The sequence below is a fragment of the Schistosoma mansoni genome, chromosome 1 (assembly GCF_000237925.1).
Source record: "Schistosoma mansoni strain Puerto Rico chromosome 1, complete genome".
NCBI lineage: Eukaryota > Metazoa > Platyhelminthes > Trematoda > Strigeidida > Schistosomatidae > Schistosoma > Schistosoma mansoni.
The window spans coordinates 8,543,628-8,555,565 of NC_031495.1; the positions used below are offsets into that span (position 1 = coordinate 8,543,628).

At 38.4% G+C, this 11,938-nt stretch overlaps 1 protein-coding gene across 1 annotated transcript in view; it reads left to right on the forward strand.

Annotated features, from left to right (window-relative positions):
* Smp_123880 (hypothetical protein) overlaps positions 1-10,895 on the forward strand; it is an 11,798-nt gene extending 903 nt beyond the window's left edge. The window contains exons 2-4 of the mRNA XM_018793156.1: positions 8,131-8,358; positions 9,112-9,165; positions 10,632-10,895. Coding sequence (XP_018647696.1) covers positions 8,131-8,358; positions 9,112-9,165; positions 10,632-10,685 — 336 coding nt within the window. The 3' untranslated portion in view covers positions 10,686-10,895. The remainder of the gene's footprint in view (positions 1-8,130; positions 8,359-9,111; positions 9,166-10,631) is intronic.
* Positions 10,896-11,938: the final 1,043 nt, after the last annotated feature.

Sequence of the window (11,938 nt, forward strand, 5' to 3'; positions counted from 1 at the left end):
GAAAGAATGTAAAACAACAGTAAGTTCAAAAATTAGACCAAAAAAAGTGACAAATACAACTATGACCAGTTTCATCAAGTGATATAATTCAACATCTCCAACTGTAGGTCATGATTATCCCTATTGTGCCTAATCGGTTGACTTGTGGATATCAGAATAACTCAGTTCAAAAGTCAATGACTCTTATGAATTTAAATTTGTGATCACTTGTGACTTATGTGCCCTGTTAATGTATAACGTGATAATACCGCTAATTAGAGAGCAATGATTTTTTTAGTAGTTGAAATCATGGGTCAATTTAAGTTAGACCAGTAAAACCTGGAAGCACTGGACAGCCGTTTCGTCGTGGATTGTTTGAGGTTAGACATTAATACCGTTGGATGCCGGCTCAGTGGTCTAGAGGTTAAGTGCTCTGACGCGAGACTGGTAGGTCCTGCGTTCGAATCTCTCAAGTGCGGGATCGTGGATGCGCACTGTTGAGGAGTCCCATAATAGGACGAAACGGCTGTCTAGTGCTTCCAGGTTTTCCATGGTGGTCTAACTTAAATTGACCCATGATTTCAACTATTAAAAAAATCATTGTAAATCTGAAAGTAGTGGATAGTTTTTCTGTTGTTGTCCTAGTATGGAAATCTTGAGAAGTATATATTCACAAACTTGTCAGGATCTTCGATCTAGTTCAAGAACACTCAAACTTTAGACTACTGAGTTCAGCTTTAATGGTATACATGTCCAAATTTAATCATTCCACGATACTAGCAAACCACAATTCCTTGCCTGAAGTGGACATCCTCCTCAGACCGAAAATTCTAGATCCAACCCTAGATGGTGAGGTTGTGGATACACACATCTGAGAAGTCTCAAACTAGGGCCTCTAAGTACTCACTAGTTTTCTAAATTTGGTTGGTTTACAATCTCAATAACAGTTAACAATCTCCACAACCATCATACATATGTGTAAGTGAATAACAAAGAACGGAGCATATGATAGAAAGCATTTAACTCATATTATCTACTGTACTGCATTATTATGTATAAACTTAGCATACATAAACTAAGACATAACCAGTTGCTTATTTTAAACTAAACATTTCATACTCAGAACCAATTTATTAAACTTCCTTCAGCATGTTCACAAGTGTAATAATCTAATAATGAGATTAGATTATTATTATTATTATTATTATTATTATTATTCCCGACCGTTGCTGCTACCTTGACGTTGTGGTCGGGCTTGCCTATCGTGATGAAGCGATCGAGCTATGCTGACTGGAACAATCGTTCCTCAAGGTACTACCATGCCAGACAGGTCAGTTGAAGAGCGGTAAGACTAAAAGCAGCAATCCCAAGGTCCGAAGGCGAAGTCGTACTGCCGACTGCACAGAGGTGTAACTGAAGTAAGGTGTTTCCTTCAGACAACCAGCATGACAGCGATGCTGCCTTCCCACAAGGAGGGGTGGGGTTAGAAAAGGTCGACCCTAAAAATGCACACCTCGCCTTATCCTACGGATTTCCGTCTCCAGCGGTAAATTTCTTTGAAGAACGGAGCTAACACGTCAAAAATCCCCCACAAAAAGGCCGTGCGTGACAGGCCTCAAGCAGTTGTCTGTTGGGCACTGCGGTCACGCTCCCAGGTCGTTAAGACCAACACTAATCCAACTTCTTTTTCAGGTCTCTCAAGAAATACCCTTCCACGGTGTGGGCAGCCGGGAAGTGATATTAGCCCTCATACCCGTAACAGCACACGAGACCAAGTTGGTCACTTTCAAATCCTTCCTACTCCTAATAACTCTCTTATCTCCACGACTAACCCTTCTCACGTCCTTTTATCACCTCGCACCGCTAGGGCAAACGATTCAAGTACACGGAACGTTATTCCTGGTCTCCTGAAACCACGCTCTAAACTACATATAGGGACTTTTAATGTCCGTACATTGTGCCAAATAGGACAACAGGCTTCGTTATCTAGGACTCTAGAATCTTACACCATCGATGTGTGCTGCGTTTCCGAAACACGCATACAAGATCCGAGTAGCGTCATTCATTTGACCTCATTATGTCATGATAAAGAACCATCTCGATACACGCTTCGTGTATCTGGAAGCCCTGATGCTGCTTCCCGTGGCCTCGCTGGAGTAGGTATAGCATTAAGTCGTAAGGTAGAACTAGCTCTTTTAGACTGGATCCCAGTAGACAGTCGTCTATGCGCTGTCCGACTAAACGGATCAGTAAGGACTCGAAAAGATAGGGAAACTCGTCGTTACCTTTTCGTCGTCTCTGCCTACTCTCCCACTGACTGCAGCTCAGACGATATAAAAGATGAGTTTTACAGGAAACTTTCTGACCTTCTCCGAAAAGCTAGGCGTTCTGATGTGGTAATAGTGGCTGGTGACTTTAACGCTCAAGTAGGTAAACTAAGTGAAAGGGAAAGATACCTGGGAGGATCTTATGGTGTCGTGGCTAAAAGGACAGATAATGGCGACCGTCTGTTGCAGCTGTGCTCAGATAACCGCCTATTTCTTGCAAATACTAACTTTAAGCATAAGGAAAAACATCTTTTGACATGGCGACCCCCGAATTCGTCCCAACGTTGGACCCAATTAGATCACATTGCTATCAGCCACCGACGGAGGGGCTCGATAGAAGACTGTCGATCATCCTGGAGCACATGTTTCGATTCAGATCATGCTCTAGTGCGAGCACGTATCTGTCTGAGTCTTACTGGACGTAGGAAAGACACTGCAGGGAAGCCTTTAAGGGTTCTACTTAATGATAAGCAAGCTAAGAATGTATTTCAGGAACAACTGGAAAAACAGTTTGACAGACATGTAAGTTGTGCCTACCCCGAAGCAGCGTGGAATGATATCCGAAAAGCTGTGGAAACAGCAATGATATCCGCTGGTAAGGTAAGCCATAATGTCAGTGAGAAACAGTGGATGTCGGCAGCATCTACCGCACTGATAGATGCTCGTAAACTCATCCCATATGGCTCTGAACATAACGAAGAGCGGAGTCAGCTTAAGCGCAGGCTAATAAGAAGCCTACGCAATGATCGTGAACAGTGGTGGGTAGCAAAAGCAAGGGAGATGGAAAAGGCAGCGGCAATAGGTAACAGCAGACAGCTATTCAGACTTATTAAAGAAACCGGCATTAGGAACCCAACTATTGGCGAAACTATTTCAGACAAAGGTGGACATGTCATTCATTCTCAATCCAGGAGATTGGATCGATAGGCAGAACACTTTAGGGATCAGTTCAACTGGCCTTCAGCCACACCTCAGTTACCCACGATCCCCAGTCGTCCTGAATGGCAAATTGAGGTAAGTCCTCCAACTCTCTACGAGGTTGAAAAAGCTATAGGAAATCTGAAGCGAGGGAGAGCCGCTGGCCCTGACAGGTTTACCCCTGAGATTTTTAAGGATGGTGGTCCAGTACTAGCAACGAGATTGACTGAGGTCTTAGGTAGAATCTGGGAACTGGACGTAATTCCATCTGGCTGGTCCCAACCACTGATTGTGCCAGTCTATAAGAAAGGACAAAAGTCCTCCTGTGACAATCACAGAGGGATCAGTTTAATTAATATAGTGTCTAAAATATTAGCTTCAATAATACTTGGACGCCTAACCAAAGCTGGTGAAGAGCAGACTAGAGAAAACCAGGCTGGTTTTCGACCTGGACGTGGTTGCATAGACCAGATATTCACTCTACGTCAGGTCCTAGAACATAGACATACATTCAGACGTCCCACAATAGTAGTATTTCTTGACCTTAAGGCGGCATTTGACTCAGTTGATCGTGAGGTTCTATGGCAGTGTTTGTCAGTGAAAGGAGTATCAAAGAAGTACATTAACCTCATAAAGGCCTTATACTCGAACACAACTGGTCGAGTTAGAGCCTATGGCGAACTGTCATCAGAATTGGTTACCTCAAGTGGCGTTCGTCAGGGCTGTCCACTCTCCCCATTCTTGTTTAACTTTGTCGTTGATATGCTTTTAGAGATATCGCTTTCATCATCTCAATCTCCTGGAGTCGAACTTTTACCAGGAGGCTCACTTGTTGACTTAGAATACGCCGACGACATAGTTTTATTCGGTGAAGACGCTGACAAAATGCAGAGTCTTCTGACTACTATAAGCAACAATGCAGGCATGTTCGGGATGCGATTCTCTCCCTCGAAGTGCAAAATGTTACTTCAGGATTGGGTTGCATCGACACCTGAACTAATGATAGGGAGTGAAGTAGTTGAGCGTGTTGACAGCTTCACTTATCTTGGGAGTCTCATCAACCCTTGTGGTCTGGTGTGTGACGAAATCTTTGCACGGATACAGAAGGCTCGTCTAGCTTTCGCCAACTTGCGCCATTTATGGCGTGGGCGAGATATCCGTCTAGCAACAAAAGGACGGGTTTACTGTGCAGCAGTCCGTTCCATCCTACTTTATGGCAGCGAAACATGGCCGATAAGAGTAGAGGGCATTCGTAGGCTACTAGTGTTCGATCATAGGTGTCTTCGACGCATTGCTCGTATATCCTTGGACCACCGGGTAAGTAATGCAAATGTTAGGAAACGGGTATTAGGTAAGGATGGCAAATCGATTGATGAAGTAGTGAAACTTCATCAGTTGAGATGGCTGGGACATGTGTTACGTATGCCCAACCACCGACTGCCCCGACGTGCAATGCTTTATGGTGTAGGAGCAGGTTGGAAGAAAGCTAGGGGCGGCTAGACCAAAACATGGCACAAATCCATGAAGTCACTGACAAGTGGACTGAGCCATGTTGGTAGGTGTAGACTACCTGGTTGGGATTCGCGAGATGATAGCAACCGATGGTTAGAGGCCTTAAATGACATGGCTCAAAATCGTTTGCAATGGCGAATGTGCATCCACTCTTTGTGTTCTGCCAAATTCTAATTTTCTGAATTCCTCATGTCCGTATCTTTTTTCTCTTTCTAAATTTATTCCACCGTATTATACTCCTTGAATAACATCTTCAAACCCTTATCTTTTACATAATACTTATACTCTTACTACTTCTACCAATATGGGATTTGAATCGACAACTGCATTTCTGTGCTAATGTGGTATGGCAACTCGAGCTGATGTACGTACGCACGAAGTTCTACGTTGTAACTGACTGACTGACTGACTGAATAATGAGATTTTGAAATATTATGAAATAACTTATCAATGTTTGCTTGATAATTACTTTTTAATATAGTTTAATGAGAGAGTTCTTCTTTCAACAAGTTCGTTCATAAATTTATCTGTAATCAGGAACATCTTTTATATTAATATAAAATGATTGGTGGAGATGATGGGATTCTCATAATCTAAGTAACTAGCTGATTTTTACCTAGACTACTATTACAAACCTGAAAGAAATGGACAGCTGTTTCATTTGACTATAAGGTTACTCAACAATGCATATCCACAACTCCATCATAGGGAGTCAAACCCATATATTTCGGTCTTACGTATAATTAACTTCTAAACCACTAAGTGGGCATCCAACGGTGTATATGTTTAACTTCAATCAATTTGCAATATTTCACAACTTTCATCCATTACCATATATGAATAACTGTTTCACACTCGATATTTCTTATATACTTTTCAAAATACCAGATACATTTAGTTATGAATAAACAGTTGATTATCTAATTTCACTATGTAAATAAATAACAAACAAAAGGATTATGAAACATGAGAAATATTCATTCACAATTGATTGATCACTGGGTGGTGATCAATGTCATGTGTGTCAAGTTCGTCTTAGTGCTTATCGAATGCTAGTAGTAGTAGTAGTAATTCACTATCAGAGTTATTAAAGTCCATCCAATTGTCAGGATCAGTTACATGGGTTTGTGTTAGCATAGAAGCAGCTACAATATTAATATATCGTACAAAGACAAGCGGACAAGAAAATGACTTGGTTAAATAGTATTATAGTTTGTTACATGAAATATGTTTGGCATTTAGCGTAAGAGATGGTTTTTAAGACCATCACTAGTGATTAATCTTTAAAATTCAAGTTACTCAAACAGGATTTTCTCTGAATTCATTTACATAGTCTTCGGATGATTTAATTTCAAAATCACTAGTTCACTATGATCATCCATGGAATCTATGATCTATTGTGATAAACCAAGGTATTGCATTTATGGTTGTGCTTCACGTTTCCACAAAGTAAAACCCGATATCTGTCTGTCTCCTATGAAATTATAAATCAGGGCAACCGCACTTTGATAAAACACTAGGCGAAACAGTTTTATAAAATTATTACACTTACCTCGTTCCTTTGGGACAATTAGGATTTCTTCTGGCAGCTTTACGACCAGTTCTACAGAACACAAGCCTAATGTACGGTTTCCCATTCTGATGGTACTGGGAATCATGAATGACAAAATGTTACCAGCTTGAAGTTTCTTACTGTATGATTGAGCGCTTCCAGCGACCGAAACGTAACTGGAAACAGCATGAATCTGAGGTAGCAATAGTGTGACTAGTAGGGCTCATTGCTATCTAAATGGTCATCATCATACAAATTATTGGTTTTTATATCAACACTAAAACAATAATAACCTTCAAAATCCTTTTTAAAAATATCAATATAATTGGATGACAGGTTTGAGGTGAGCAAGGGGAAAGATGTGAAAAAGTTTTCTTTAATTCATGGTCTGGCAAGAAAAGAAAATTTAAAACATAGTCGATTTAATGTTTCGGGGATAAACTATACGTTGTCAATACATCTGAATGTATCGTAGTCAGTGATACCGGTTAAGTTTTGGTTTATTTAGTCACTCAATTGTACATATATTGGACTGATTTATATTATGGGATTATTTAGCGAGATGATTTTTGCTATATTGTGATTTCTCCCCTATCATGACTGAGTGTGCTACACTTGACACGTCCGTAGTAGGATAGTGTGGTATTCTCGTCGAAGAAAACTTTACATTTTTCATGTGAGCCAGCAAAAACGACAGATAACGAAACACACCCTCCATAACGTATTACGATAGTGTTAATAATAATTCCCGCTTCATTTTGGTTGACCGCCAGGTATAAGGGAAAAATTGCGAACGAGAGTGGAGTTTATCTTCAACCGTTTAGTGTTATTCATCAAAGTTTAGTAAGTAAAGTTTGTAACAGAGTAACTTTTTACTGGTTATTAAAGTATTTGTCTTTTGACACGCCCTAAAGAATTGGCTATAACTGAAGTGAATAATGAAGCATTTCATTATTCAATCTGTCTGTCAATATATCTCATAGCTCATGGTTAAATAATAACTTTTAGATGTATGGATTAAGATGTATAATAATTCAGTAACAAATACATTGTACAGCTACGTCTTAAGGTTGATAGCTTTAAATTTAAATGAATTTATTATGTAACTTGAGAAATCAGAACTTATTACTAAGTAAATTAATTCACCGCCAAATAATTTGGAAAATCGTCTGTGAAAATCCCCTAGAATTTTAGTTATTCACTCAGTAAATGAGTGTTACATATATCCAGTTATCTGAATATTATGACGGATTTGTGTATATTAATGTTGGATAACTTAAGTGAAATATGTGTAGTCTTGATGTTGTAGGTATGTTAGAATGCAATCTTTTCAATTTCTGAAATGTGTTTAGTAAATTATTTTCTATTACCTCACAACAATTTTTTAAACTTTTGAAATACAGAAATATATTGGCTAGCAGTGGGATCCAAGAGATATGTTTCATCCTTTCTGTACTCATCAACTGGATTTCCCTGCACTTGTGTTGATATTCACACGAGGATAGAGACCAGTGTCTTTTGCCTCAAACACCCAATGAGTAATCCACTTAGCTATTGACGAAACGCTGGTGTTGGATCCCTCTGCTAGGCAATATTCATCTCTGTTTAGAAATGCATGTGACCGACGGCAATATCTCGGTAATTCGCTTAGGATTCACATGTGCCGAAAAACGACCGATCAGTTTCAGTACTTAAAACCAAAAGTAGGAAGTTTTAGGCCTTCAGAAATGAATTAACTGTCTTTCAACACTTCTGATGATATTTATTGCTTTAAAATATAGTTTACAAAATGCTCACCATATGGCGATTAAATGTTTCAACGGTATTGTTTTTTTTTTCTAGTCAAAGAAACCCAGTAATAATCAAGATGTTTCATTATCTTCAAAAAGTGTTCAGTTCATAATAGCATTATTTGGAATATCTACATTTATGATACTCAACATCACACTTATTGTGAGACAATTTCATCCAGAGTCGAAAAATTCCCCAACTTTGATGATATTTCAAACTGGAATAACTTTGCTTGGTTTCCTTATAATTATATTTCTTGTTGTAATAAGTCAATTGAATGTGAGTGATTATGTTTGTTGAATTATACATTGTACATTGACTTGATTTGTTTCTATTCAATAACATTTGATGATGACGGATGAATTGTGGATCGATTGAGGTTAGACATTAAAACCGTTGGAGTCCGTTTCAATGATATGGAGGTTTAGCATGTGTGCGCGTGAGACCGAGAGTCCTGAGTCTGAGTTTTGAGTGCCGTATTGTGAATGCGCTCTGTTGAGGAGTCTCACACTCGTACGACAAGTCCATCCAGTGCTTCCAGGTTTTCATTGATGGTTTAGCGTAGATCGATTTATGAATTCAACTATTAAAATATGTTTATGCATATGATGATGAAGTAGTTTGTAAGTAGACAGCGAAACTATGTGAACTGGAAACCAATCAAACTGAGAGTTAATAAAATAAAATTCAATTCACATATAGCTGTTGAGTCTGACTTCTGTCAGTGGGGTTGTAAAATGCATGTTGTTGAGTGATCTGACACTAGGATGAAACTGTTGCCCATCGTTTCTTAGTTTTCAATAGGGATTTGGCTAAAATCATTTCGTGATTTAAATTAGTATAATTACTATTGGTAGATTGTTAGAAAAATTTCATTTCAGTAGGTAACATTAAAATTACTTAATAATAATGAATCGAATGATTTGATGAATTCTTAGGAAACCATAACATTAATGAATTTAAGTTAACTTATTCGAATAAAAAGAGCTTCAAGGAATACATATGTTTCATATGTTCTTTTTCTTTCGTTAGAAAACGTCTGAAATGTTATCAGAAGAAGAGATAGTACATGAATCGATAAATAAAGTAGGTTTATTGATGAATGAAAGTTAAATCTTTGTGCTTTGTTAGATATTCAATCGCTGTTTGTTATTATTTATTATTTAAACACATAGATATTGGTACAAGGAAGCACTAGATACATATGCGCCACACAAATCTTATTTGATTTGTGTAAGGATTGTGATACTGCCCGAGAGCCCAAACTGAAACAGGTGGTTTTCTTAGGGAGCCACACTCAGAGCCTTTGACCTAAAAGTGTGATCCACATGGTAGTGAAGCATCGTAAGGAGATGCAGTCCTATGGTAGCCAGTGACCAATGATTGATTCATACGCTATTTGTTCCCTCAGGATACTGGAGCCCATGTGCACCATTGGTTTGTAATCAGGGTTTTCCAACTCCCCTAGGTGAACTCGCCGTGTCCACCAACCCGGTCAAAGCGCCGGACATTCGCTTTTCGTCCTCTCAATTTCGTAAACAACACCTGTGGTGCGGGAAGACAGTGCGTAGGACTTCCCTGATAGAGGCTGTATACGCGTCACCATGTGAGAGCATTTCAAGAGGAAGAGTGGACTCTCCCCACTCTCGACCGTACCAGGACATTTGGGGGCATCGCTGTTTGTAGTATCTTTATATATATAGATGAAGTTTTAAAGTTGAATTATTTGCAAAATTGTGTGCGAATTATAGATCTGGTGATGTAATAGAAGGATTTTAATATTCATCAAAAACACTTCAGTCAAATCAAAAGATGAAATGACAAAAAAGGCATCTGAAACATAAACTTTTCTTAATGCGAGAAACATTATAACTGATAAAGTCGCCACCCTCTTCATTTACGTCGTCATGAACATCTACTAGATGTTCAATCCTATGATGTATCTCCGTTTCCATGAGTGTATGTGAATAATTATGGATATACACCCGATTGGGAAAGTCTTGAGATTTTGGATGGAGGGAATACTAACAAGACCTTAAAAATTTCAGAACCTTGACACTCAGATCGATCAGAAATCAGTAAACACATAGAAACTGCTTCAACTTGTCAGCCAATTAAAAAAAATCGTGGACAACTATGTAATCGAGAATCAGATCAAAAGGAGAAATAATCAAAATAAGTATACAAGCAATGACAGGTTAAAGGACAACAGTAACTAATCAAAATCAAGGTCGTCAGGACTAGCAGTTAGATCTATGTAGAGAAATTCAAGTACTTCACTTCTACCAGACGTTTTCACTGATGATGATGCTTAGAAGAACAATCAAAGCCCAACGATTAAAAACTCCAGCTCAGAGAACGAAACTCTACCATTAGTTGTATAGTGTGAATACTGAGATTACCAACATACATAACATTAATATAATTTGGTTAGATGAAAAACTTGATAATAAATTCGTTATAAAAAGGATCCCCTTATTTGATTTATATATTTTTAATATTTCTACAAAATACAATATTATATATCCATATATTCATATGTTTCATTGTAGGAAGCATTGGCTCGTCAAGAAGCAAAAGATGATACATACATACTATCAGTTTAATATTGGATTTATTCAAGTAATCTAATGTGTTCAATTACCTTCAAAGAATTAGGTTTCTTAATAACGGTTCTCGCAGTCATAATATTTTCATTTAATTATGGGTAGCTTACATTCATAGTATGTGTGTAATTATCATTAAGATTTATTATATATGTATTATTTTAAACATACCGTAAACAAATGAATCAATAAACTTTTTAAGAATTCATTACTATTTTCTGTCTTTAAGTTGTATTATTTAACGGTCACTGGGCTAACTTAAATGGATCAAAACAATATGATCTATTGATGAAATAAATAATTCCTGTAGTTTTCCTCCAAATGCCCTGGTACGGCCGAGAGTGGGGAAAGTCAGCTCTGTCATGGCCACGCGTATATAGCCTCTGTCAGGGAAGTCCTACGCACTGCCTTCTCTTGGCGGGGGTGTTCACGAAATTGAGAGGATGAAAAGCGAATATCTGGCAATTTAACCAGGTTGGTGGACACGGCGAGTCCACCTAGGGTAGTTGGAAAATCCTGATTCCAAATCAATGGTGCACATGGGCTCCAGTATCCTGAGGGAACAAATGACGTTTGAATTAATCGTCGGTCACCAGTTTCCATGGGACTGCATCTCCTTACGATGCTCCACTGCCATGTGGATCACACTTTTAGGTCAAAGGCTCCGGGCATGGCCTCCTAAGAAAACCACCTGTTTCAGTTTGAGCACCTGGGCAGTATCACAGCACTCACAAAATCGAATGAGATTTGTGTGGCGCATATGTATCTAGTGCTTTCTTGTACCAATGTGAATGTGTTTAAATAAATAAAATAAATATGTAGTTTGAATCACGAACTGGTTTTAGTTACATTATCTTTAAAAACTTGGAAGCACTAAACAGCTGTTTCTTCCCAGTATGGTACTTCTTTACAGTGAGCACTCATAACACAGTGCTTCCTGATTTCCATTGTTGATCTCTATAAGATCAATTCGTCATTTAAACTATGAAAAATCTACTATTCCCAAAAATCCCCTTCATACAAATAAATAGTCCTCAGAGCCTAAGAATGCCGAAATTAGTAGTTTCTAAGAAAAATATTAACATTAGTTATTTGAGACGATAACCTTTGTAGAGTTTAGTTTTTGTAATTTAACAGAAGGGGGTTTTGTGCAGATTTTTAGTAATTTTATAGTTGAAATCATGAGTCAATTGAAGCTAGACCACCATGGAAAACCTGAAAGCACTTGATGGCCGTTCCGTCTTATTGTGGGA